Genomic DNA, 10,569 nt, shown 5'->3' on the forward strand with positions numbered 1-10,569 from the left:
TGGAAATTAATTTGCCTGGAAAAACCACCGAAAAAGGGGAGAGAAGAATCTAGCAAAGCGAGATACCAATAACAAGGGCTGGGCACACAAAACCAACAAAGAAGTGGGGGGTCTTCCCTTTTTTTGGGAGGAGTAGAACTGGGTATTATTTTTATTCCTTTATACAAAAGGCGACATCGTCTGGCTTTTATTACGCTTGGCCATTCGCTGCTGTTGGCGGTGGTGGTGCTGTATGTGGTGGTGGTGGTGGGGCTTGGTCAATGGCCAGCAGCCACAAAAAGTAATCTCTGAGCATAAACGCATATCCTGGACTGCAATTATGCCAAATGTTGAGCATAATGCCACCGCAATTTTCATTACCGCACACGACATGGCCAACGGACATGTGTGCGCGACCCTCTCGCACACCCGTCCGCCAAAAATAAATGCTAAATTTTGATACACATTCCGTTGGCGGTGTTAAGCTCTGAAACGCTTATTAGGCCGGGCCAACAAGCGGCGAACAGCAGCAACACAAGGGAGTTCAGCGGTAGGATGAAGAAAAAAACCCAAAAAAAAAAAACAATAACCGAGCCTTAACCCAACAATGCCCGGCTGCATGTACGCCTCATAAAAGTCTAATTAATTAAAATCGTGCCCGACCAGCCAGCGGCAATCCCAAAGCCAATGTGCTAGCCTCAGCGGCAACCTCGGCGTCAACGGCGTCAACGCTGCGTATGCGTAATGCGCTCTGGGACTTTGGCCACGACGGCTGGCTGACTGGTTGGCAGGCGCTAATTAAAAGCCTGCCGCATAACTTTTCTAACCAAAAAAATAAAATAATAATAATAATACGAGTATAAGACTCATAGGAAAATGAAAATTACCGGCTTTATCGATGTGCCGCATCGGATATGCTCTCTAATTGGATTTTGAGGTGACAAATCAGCTAAGCTGGATAATGAAAGAGCTGTAAAAATATGGTTTTTAAAATGTTGAAGATTGAGAGCAATAAATTGAATTGCAAACTTGATTTGCAAGTAATACATAATATAGATATAGATTATGCATATATATTTTTTCTTACTTTAATCACTGCAAATATCAAATATATACTTTAACATCTTACTTAGTCTCTGCAGTATGCTTCTTGCAAAGGGTATTTTCATAAGACTCCGCTAATCCCTCAGCTCTAGAAAAGTAGTGAGGCCTGCTAAGTCCAGGCATGTGTTGTAAAGTCAATCGTCCCGGAAAATGTTAGTTCCTGCCCCCACATGAGTTCCTAGTTCCCGGGCACCAGCATCAAGCCACCGAGTCTTGGACGCAGTGATGAAAATCACTTTTAATAAACTTCTTTCCCACTATTGATGATTTTTATTGCGCGAGGTTTCCTCGTGCTCAGTTCGGGATGTTAATTAGATTTTATTATGCCTGTGTCTCTGTGTGTGTGTGTGTGGGCTTGTGTGTGTCTGTGTTTGTCCTTTGTGCGCCTAATGCCAGCGGGGATTATGGCTTATTAAAAGGCTTATGAAAGTCAAAAGAAAAGTTTACTTAATTTCAGTTAGTTAAGCGCCAATGAAAGCCGCCCACTTGAGTATTGGCCAAGAGCAGCGGGCAAACACACCAACGCCAAGAACAAGGGACAAAGTTTGCCACGACGCCTTTGCCAAATGGCCAATAAAAATGGGCTGACTTGGGTCAACTCCTCATCGCCCTAGTGACTCGCGAGGCTTTTTGGCAATTTTACAAGAATTTTCGGATTAGAGTCGCCGGCAGTTTATGGCCTGCACATAAATTCAAATGTTGCAAACATAAAATCAAATAAAAATCTGCAATAAACATCAAATTGACAACACGTTGAGTGCAATTTCGGTTTGGTCCTTTCCGCCCAACTTATTAACATGCCAACGTTTGGCACACATTTTATATTTCCTTTTAGGTTTCATTTCGGTATAAATAAATAGACATTCTTGTGGATGCAAACCGCTTTTTATAGATTTTTGTTTTCAATTACTAGCATCGGCATCCCAATAAATTTGATGAGCTGGAAAATACGGTGGCCAGTCACTAATTACACTTTTAAAAATGATTCAATTAATTACTTTATAATGAGAATAGTACGCAAAAATTATCGATAATTAAACTTTGCTACTTTTTTGAGTAAGCGGTGCAAATCGATTCAATTTTTTACCCGCAACTTTTAAAAGCTCGCTTATCAAAATATTGATACGTACAAACAGCCATCGACCTATCTAATCTGTTAACAAAACAAACAAATGCAGAACGCAGTAACAAAGTGCTTGCATTAATTCATCCACTTTACTGATGGATCACCGTAGCTCGGTCTGTTTTTATGCGCGGTGCGTTTCGTTACCTTGGTTATCGACGGACGACCACAGACCTTACGCACCAATGGTTATGATGGGAAAGTTATACACTTTCGGGCTCACCTTCAACTTCTATGGACTATTCGCCATCGACTTCGTTGGGTTCATGTTTCTGGGGTTATTTCCCCCAGCAATTGGGGAAGCAATTGTGCGCACTTTTCTCACCAGCCTGTCCTCTGCATTTTAATATCCCTTTTTCTTCCAGTACTTCCTTTTTTATTCCCTTTTTATTTATTTTTTTTTTATTTGTGAAAAAGAGTTGAAAACATGCTGGGCACGTGCTGATTGATGTAAAATGCGTAATGAGCGCGGTTATGTTTATGGGCAAGAAAAAAATGAAAAAGGTTTGGATAGATAACGACTGAAGGAGGAAAAGTTTTCTAATTACAATATATAAAGCAGTTGCCACAGGAGGAAACTCTTGTTTTTCCTGGTATTCTATAAATTATTTAATCCTAATAAATAATCACGAAAATTATTTAACAATTTGAACCTTTATTTTAATCTTTTAAGTGTAAAATCAAGGTGAAAAATTTTTGGCGCCGCCACGGTCATTTAACTGACTGATTAGATAACTCGCTATCAATGCGAAATAAGCATTTACAATTAATACACCTATTTTACGTTACTCGCGACTAAAATTCTTTCATATCAGCATATACATACCATCAAATATTGTAGATTAACCTTTTGCAAAGTTATAAACTGTAATGTTGATAGGTGAATCATTAAGTAAAGTTTGGTTAAGCATTCGATCAGAGCGCTTTTACAATGTTTTTTATTTAAACCTATTTGGGTTTATAAATTACCTGAGTACAATGCTAAAATGATACAAAACACCGTCTAACACACTTTTTATAACAAAAGGTGACCGATTGGCAATGTCGTGGATTTGCTGTTGCCAATAATAATTAAATTTTATCTTACCAAGTGCACATTGAATCGGTACTCAAGGTGTCTTGTTGCCAATGAGACTAGTTTCCAGCCGAGGAAGATAACAATAATAGCACTAAGTCCGATTCGTCCGAAGAGAACAGAAACAACATCCACGTTATAGTATTGCAACAAGGACATTTCCTGCTCTGCGATTCTCATGTGGTCGGCTCCTTTGTGCCGCATGATATATTCAGTCCACCAAATCGCGGTATCCATGGCAGACATTGGTTGGTCGTGAAAACGTTGAGACAAATCCCTCGCATTTCGTTTATAACTAGCATTGTATACAAGATCCTCAATGGCCAGGACAATTTCGTCCCGGAGAAGGTTTTTATAATCCAGACGCCTGGCCACGCCCAACTTCTCCATTCGCTTGGTGTTTTGAAACTGATCGTAGAACAGAGGTATACAAAGTAGGGGGACTGCATAGTGAACGGATTCAATAAGGCCCAAAAGACCAGCATGGGTGATAAATAGCTTAACATTAGGATGATTGAGGATCGCCCGTTGGGGAAACCATGTTCTAGCAAAGACATTCCTTGATTGGTTGACCATCTCTGGATGGTCACTCTTCCAAATCACTTGTTGTTTCAACTGCGCAAAGGCCTCCGACATAGTAGCTCGCATTCCGGGGGGCAACCAAGTCTCCAGAAGTTGCAGGCCCATAGAAAAATAGATAACTCCATGTTTGGCTTCATCCAAAATCTTTTTCAGTTCCGCATCCAAAGGATATGGTTTTTCGTCTAGATGCATACCCGCCACTTCCACGATATTGGGCACATTGCTGCGAACTCGGCCCATGGTGAAATGCTGATTGATCAGGATCAGTGAGAATCTCCGACGGAGGTCATGAATACTGGTGGTGGCACCAGGGAAATGTTGCTTGTATAGATCTTTTTGGCGCGGGAGGTAGATGAATCGCTCCACCAAACGCTCCTCGGTAATGAAGATTAGGTTGTGCCACTTCTCCATCAGACTAAGGCCAGCTGTGTAGCCCAAGGCCGATATCGGTTCGTAGACACTTGGCGCCGAGTTCCCCACCAGAAAGTCAATGTTCCAGGACGATCCGTAGGCGGCGATCCCCACCAGCGGTGCATTAAAGTGCTGCGAAAATCCGTACAGGGCATCGTTGTGTGACGCCTCCAAAATAATCAGCGAATACTTGGCACTGGCGTTGTGGAGCAGCTCCTGCACCCCAGGATCTTCAAGGACGAACTTTGAGCAGTTGTAAAAGTAATCGGACACGAATTGAGCCTCCGTCCATTTGGTTAAATCGGTGTCATATTCCAAATCTAATAGAACTGAAATTAAAATAAATTGAAATGAAAATTTCAAAGTTTTTCTAAATTTAATTTAATAATTTTAATTAAAACTAAGCTTTTGGAGATATGGCTGCAGTGGACCTAAATTAAATTACCTTACCCCGTATTTGAAACTATAACTAGGCTGAACTAGGCTAACAAATTTTATATTTGGCAAAGGCAAGTAAGAAGTGTGAAATGATTGGGTTGATAATTCAAACCATTGCGATAACAATTCTCTGTTGCCGTTTTGATAAGCGTAGATTATTTTCAATAATTCAGTAGGGCACTTTTGTTCTGTTTTCTATTTATAGGTATAGAGCTACATAGCTACGTTGAGGGTCATTACTTTTCATCAGCATATCCAGTTTGGGCACTCGGATGTGATGGACACCCTCTATGTGGGGCATAATCGTAACGGCCGATATCAAAGTTATCTGGTGACCCCGCTGGACAAGATTCCTTAAGAACGGAGTAATCAGCAAGTAGGACGATCCAAAGGTGTACGAGAATACGGCCAAGATATTTTCCGCGATGGCCAGTCTCGGACACAAAAGGCCAAAAAGCAGAACCGTGAGCAGGAGACCAGCAATACCCGGGCCGCTCAACATTTCACGTAATTCGACCGCACATGCCGATAGACGAAATGATACTACTTCGCTTTTGGTCAAAATAAATTCTCTTCGGTGTAATCTAATCAGCGAACAAATACAATGAGCGAAAATGCACAAGAGCTCGGCGGAAAATCTCTTCAGTCAGTCAGTTTAAAAGCTGTCGCTCAATCGATATGTTTCCTCCGGGGCGATGGCTTCTCCCGATGTTTTGGCTGATTTCGAACGCGATCTGTGGGATACGTAGTTACCGCATCCTCGTCATCGCCCCCTTTGAATCCCACTCGCAATGCATGCTGGTGACACCCTATATACAGGCTCTGAAAGATCGGGGTCACCAGCTGACGGTGATACATGCATACAAGCACTGCATGCACAAAATTGAAGATGTCACCTTCATACGAGTATGGTATAATAATAATGCTTATGCAGGTAAGAATGTATATCGTAATTGCCCATTGAGTCATTATCTAAGATAAGTTAATTTGTACTTCGAACGCAAGATAGTAAATTTTATTTTGTCGCGATGTGAAGAAATCTAATTGCTACACAGATAAAGACTTTCAAACCTACAAACAAACAGTGAAGTGCAGTTGACAACAATTTCTTATAAAATTAAATTATAATGGAATTCTTATACTGTGATATTATATCCTATATTTACCGCAGACTTTGAGGAATCCGTGGCAATCGATTCGGTGGCCAGTAAGTGGGAAGAAATTAGCACTATTTCGAAAGTCATGGTTAATGCCACACTCAACGTACTCAATAACGCGGAAGTTCGAGCATTGATGCGATCGGGAATCACATTTGATGCTGTGGTCCTGGAAGCTGGATATAGTGACGTGCTCTATGGCATGGCCGCCCATTTCAGCGCCCAACTGATCGGAATTTGCACCTGCGTGGCAGATTGGAATATAAATAACCTGGTCGGTTTTTCAACATCCACTTTGACAGAGCCCATAATGCCATTCGGTGTAAAGTCTGTGAAAAACGTTTGGGATCGCATCTACAATTGGTTCTACACAACCGAAGAGTGGCTGCTGATGAACTTGGTATTTCTACCAAAACAGCGCCTTATCCACGATCACTTCTTTGGTCATCTGGAGAAGAGCTTCCAGGAGATCCGGCAAGACTTCGCATTGATGCTGCTTAATCAACACTTTAGCCTGTTTCGGGCCAGGCCCAATGTGCCGGGAATGGTTGAAGTGGCTGGTCTACACATTCCCAAAGAGGATCCACAGCTGCCGAGCGATCTGCAAGTGTTCATTGATGAGGCAGAACATGGAGTGATCTTGTTTTCTCTGGGTCTGGAACAGGATAGTAAAGATTTGCCAAGGAAAACGCAGGAAATTCTGGTGGAGACTTTCAAATCGGTTCCACAGCGTGTGATTTGGAAGTTCGATGGTGAACCTACGATGAGTCTGGGCAGTGACATTTACCACTCAAAACTTTTGCCACAGCAAGCAATTTTGGCTCATCCAAACGTAAAGCTCTTTATAAGCCATTGCGGAATGATAAGCGTTATAGAAGCTGCCTACTACGCGAAGCCAGTATTGGGCCTTCCATCGTTCTTCGATCAATTCAGGAATTTGGAAATCATGAAGGAGGAGGGAGCAGCTCTGCAGTTGAACATCAATAGCTTGACAGTAAAGGAGTTGAAGGATGCAGTGCACAGCATGATAAATGAGCCGGAATATCGAGAGAGCGCCTTGGCTATTTCCCAAAGATTTAGGGATCAGCCCATGCATCCCTTGGATACGGCCATTTATTGGACGGAGTACATAATACGCTACAAGGGGGCAAATCACATGAAAGTATCTCAGTCGCAGTTGAAGTTGTTCGATTACTATTCCCTGGACAATTTCATAATGGTCGTATCGCGGCTATCCTTGGTGGTGGCTTTAGTTTTTCTGGCCCTCTCAAAAAGCAGAAGATGGCTAAATCATTTTTCGACATCTGCAAAGCCATTTCTACCTGATGACATTCAACATAATAGGAAGGAATATCTTAGCAATTTCTCTGCGAACATTTAATTAGAAGTTAATTTTAGATATATTCGATTTATTAATACAAACTTAGTTGTAAAAATAAGAAATTATAAATGTGAATATTAAAAAAGATAATTATTATTTTAGAAAATACGACTAAGTACAATAAACATTTTCAACTCGATTGTAATTATTTGATGTCTGCTTTTTAGTCTGATTACAGGAGGGCCAATGAATGATAAGCGCTATTGGTAGCTTTATCTAATCTTGATAGCCCCAAATATTTACGATTATTTTTTTACACTCATGTTATGGAACCGTTTAGTGCACGTCTGTGAAGTTCTGTATAAATAGACATCAATATATTTGAGTGATTCCAATTTGAAAAATTCAATATTTTTATTCAATTTTCATTATTTATTTTCAATGAGCATTTTATTACAATTTATCAGCCAATGCCAAAAAGGGAAATACTAATAATATTCTATCAAGTGGAAAATGTACATATATGTTTCTAAACGATTATAAATATTTTGCTAGCTCTCTGAGCACAACACATTTTGTTTAACAACAAGTTACTCAAAATCAACTGGAGAGTTTGAGAACGAAAAGTCGATAGAGCGCGAAATTAAGAGAACCAGATGGAAAAAAAGAGTGCTATTTGTTTCTCCTTTTACTTACCTAACATCTGAGTATTGTGTGTAAACAATCAACAAAGTTGTTTGAGTCAAGCCGGTGACGCTAAAAAATATATACAATCATACATACATAAAGGTGCATAAATTGAAACATACAAAAAGAGCGAACTGGGGGTTTGTTTTGGTATGAAATTCATAGACTCTGTCTCGCTTCGTTGAACATGCTTTGTGTAGAATGAGCAAATTTCGGGCTATTCTTCTAATCGTCAATTCCCCGATAATTATATACTGAAAGTTCTTATGTTAGATTAGTTGTCGTTTGTCAGCGAATCGTTGTGGTTGCCTTGCAAATGGGTGGAATATGTTCTGGAACTGGTCTTGGCCTTCTTCTAATTGGCCTGATATGGCTGTTCAGCGCAAATGCCGATGAAGGGGTTCAAAGTTCGCGTATATTGGCCGTGTTTCCCTTCCCCGGCCGATCGCAGTACATTTTCGCCGAGCAGTTTTTGAAGGAACTGGCACATCGGGGTCACAATGTCACCGTGATCAATACCTTTGGCAGCGATGAAATCGAGCCCAACTTTCGGGTGATTGGTGCTAAAAAAATTCACGAAATAATGGCGGGTAAGTAAGCTCAAAGAGTTTTCAAGCTATCTATTAAAATTCACATTTATTGCAGCATTTGGAAATGCCGATTACACCCAAACGGCGAGTCAATGGAAAATATTGACTATGACCACAGAGTTTCTCAATCTTCTGACCACAAGTATCCTGGATGATCCGGCTGTAAAGGACTTACTGAACAGCGGCGAGAAGTTCGATCTGGTCGTGATGGAAGCGGTGCAAACTGATGCCCTCTTTGGTTTGATCCAGCACTTTGGAGCAGAGACCATAGGTATCTCATCGTACGGCACAGATACGCACATCGATGAGCTAATGGGCAACATATCGCCATTGTCCTTCAATCCCTTATTGCTCTCATCGCGAACGGAGCAAATGGATTTCAAGGATCGAGTGAGGAATGTGTTTGAAGCCTCTGTAATATGGCTGCACAAGAGGATTGTCCACCTGCCGACTCAACGTGAACTGTATGCGAAATACTTTCCCACGGCCAGGAAATCATTGGATGAAGTTTTGGACAGCTTTTCGCTTATGCTTCTCGGTCAGCACTTTTCCCTGAGCTATCCACGCCCGTATTTGCCCAATATGATCGAGGTGGGCGGACTGCATTTACAACAGCAGCGAAAGGTGCAGCCCTTAGCAAAGGAACTGTCGGAATTTGTAGAGCAGTCGGAGAAGGGAGTAATCTATTTCTCCATGGGTTCCAACATCAAAAGCAAAGACTTGCCGCCATCCACACGAGCAGTGCTAATGGAAACCTTTGCCAGTCTGCCACACCGTGTGCTGTGGAAATTCGAGGATGATCAGTTGCCCGAAAAACCCGCTAATGTCTTCATCAGCAAGTGGTTCCCCCAACCCGATATCCTGGCTCATCCGAATGTTAAGCTGTTCATCACCCACGGAGGTCTATTGAGCACCATCGAGAGTATTTTCTTTGGAAAACCCATACTGGGATTGCCCATTTTCTATGATCAGCACTTGAATGTTCAGAGGGCCAAGCAGGCGGGCTATGGTCTCAGTGCCGATATATGGAGTGTCAATGCGACAGAACTCACGTCTTTGATCCAGGAACTGCTGAGTAATCCCAGTTATGCGGCATCAGCTCAGACAAAATCCAAATTATTCCGAGATCAGAAGGAAACCGCTTTGGAGCGCGCCATTTGGTGGACCGAGTACGTATTGCGGCATAAGGGAGCCAAACACCTGAGATGCGCGTCGCGGGATCTGGATTTTATTCAGTTCCACGGACTGGACACCTGGGGGCTGCTCATCGCAATCACTTTTGTGTCCATACTGATCGTCGTCATTTCGATTAAATGCTTACAAAGGGTCTCACTTATAAGTATAATCAGAAAAACTCGTGCGGAGGCGAGTAAATTGAAGACCCAGTAACCAATTAAAGTCGATTGACTGTTTGAGTTTATGCCGCCACCGATTTATGTTTCCTCTTAAAGTAGTAAACATTTGCATTTTTGTTTCGTTACCAGCACCTGTGAATATACTAATAATACCAAGGATAGTTGTATTTTTAAATTAAATGTGAAAAAATATTAAATTATTTTGTTTAGCTATTAGCTATTTAAAAATCATAGTAAAAAGAATGTTCATTGGGGCGACTAATTATTTAAATTCATTCAAAAGGAACTACTGCTAAAACGTCAAATGCTGTCATTTTAATCATTTAGTGCACGCATGAACCTTGGCCTTTACTTAACCGTAGCTTAAAGCTCTATTATTGACTGCATACTCAAAAAGCTATGTAATGCACAATACACAGAAAATGTAATATTTTATTTTATATGCATAACCTTGAAGAAGGATCGAGGCTTTAAGCTAAAGAAAAATCCATTTTTTTAAGTTCAGCTTGTATATCTGAATTTTTCCACTTGAAACGTAAACTGACCCCCTTTTTTCTTCGACTGCACACAATTGTTAATTCAGAAGAGCGGTGTGTTTGTTTAGGGGATTACAGGGGATAAGATAGGGAAAATTGTGATTGGGTGCGACGGTGAGATGTGGATCGCCTACGTAATTTACGTAATCTCATCTGTCAAGAATTACTATTGCATGTCAGTGGCTTACAGTGTTATCTAATAGCTTAGAAC

At 41.2% G+C, this 10,569-nt stretch overlaps 3 protein-coding genes across 4 annotated transcripts; 2 read left to right on the top strand and 1 right to left on the bottom strand.

The window, feature by feature from the left end:
• Positions 1–2,665: 2,665 nt before the first annotated feature.
• On the bottom strand, positions 2,666–9,658 carry LOC6728563 (UDP-glycosyltransferase UGT4). 2 transcript variants are annotated; one of them, XM_016175134.3, is made up of 3 exons: positions 9,520–9,658; positions 7,887–7,946; positions 2,671–4,603 (listed from the first exon to the last, which is right to left on the bottom strand). In XM_016175134.3, the coding sequence occupies exons 2-3, from the start codon at positions 7,891–7,893 to the stop codon at positions 3,285–3,287; spliced, it is 1,326 nt and encodes a 441-aa protein (XP_016035205.1). In that variant the 5' UTR covers positions 7,894–7,946; positions 9,520–9,658; the 3' UTR covers positions 2,671–3,284. The 2 variants fall into 2 exon arrangements, with proteins under 2 accessions (XP_002103904.2, XP_016035205.1); XM_002103868.4 differs by lacking the exons at positions 7,887–7,946; positions 9,520–9,658 and adding an exon at positions 4,953–5,283 and having other exon boundaries at positions 2,666–4,603.
• On the top strand, positions 5,334–7,265 carry LOC6728564 (UDP-glycosyltransferase UGT5). The gene is made up of 2 exons (XM_002103869.4): positions 5,334–5,646; positions 5,884–7,265. The coding sequence occupies exons 1-2, from the start codon at positions 5,391–5,393 to the stop codon at positions 7,248–7,250; spliced, it is 1,623 nt and encodes a 540-aa protein (XP_002103905.1). The 5' UTR covers positions 5,334–5,390; the 3' UTR covers positions 7,251–7,265.
• Positions 8,019–10,019, top strand: LOC6728565 (UDP-glucosyltransferase 2). Its single transcript, XM_002103870.4, has 2 exons — positions 8,019–8,467; positions 8,523–10,019. Exons 1-2 carry the CDS (start codon positions 8,194–8,196, stop codon positions 9,854–9,856), a joined length of 1,608 nt encoding a protein of 535 aa, XP_002103906.1. The 5' UTR covers positions 8,019–8,193; the 3' UTR covers positions 9,857–10,019.
• Positions 10,020–10,569: the final 550 nt, after the last annotated feature.

This window comes from Drosophila simulans, chromosome 3R (genome assembly GCF_016746395.2).
Source record: "Drosophila simulans strain w501 chromosome 3R, Prin_Dsim_3.1, whole genome shotgun sequence".
In the NCBI taxonomy this organism is placed as follows: domain Eukaryota; kingdom Metazoa; phylum Arthropoda; class Insecta; order Diptera; family Drosophilidae; genus Drosophila; species Drosophila simulans.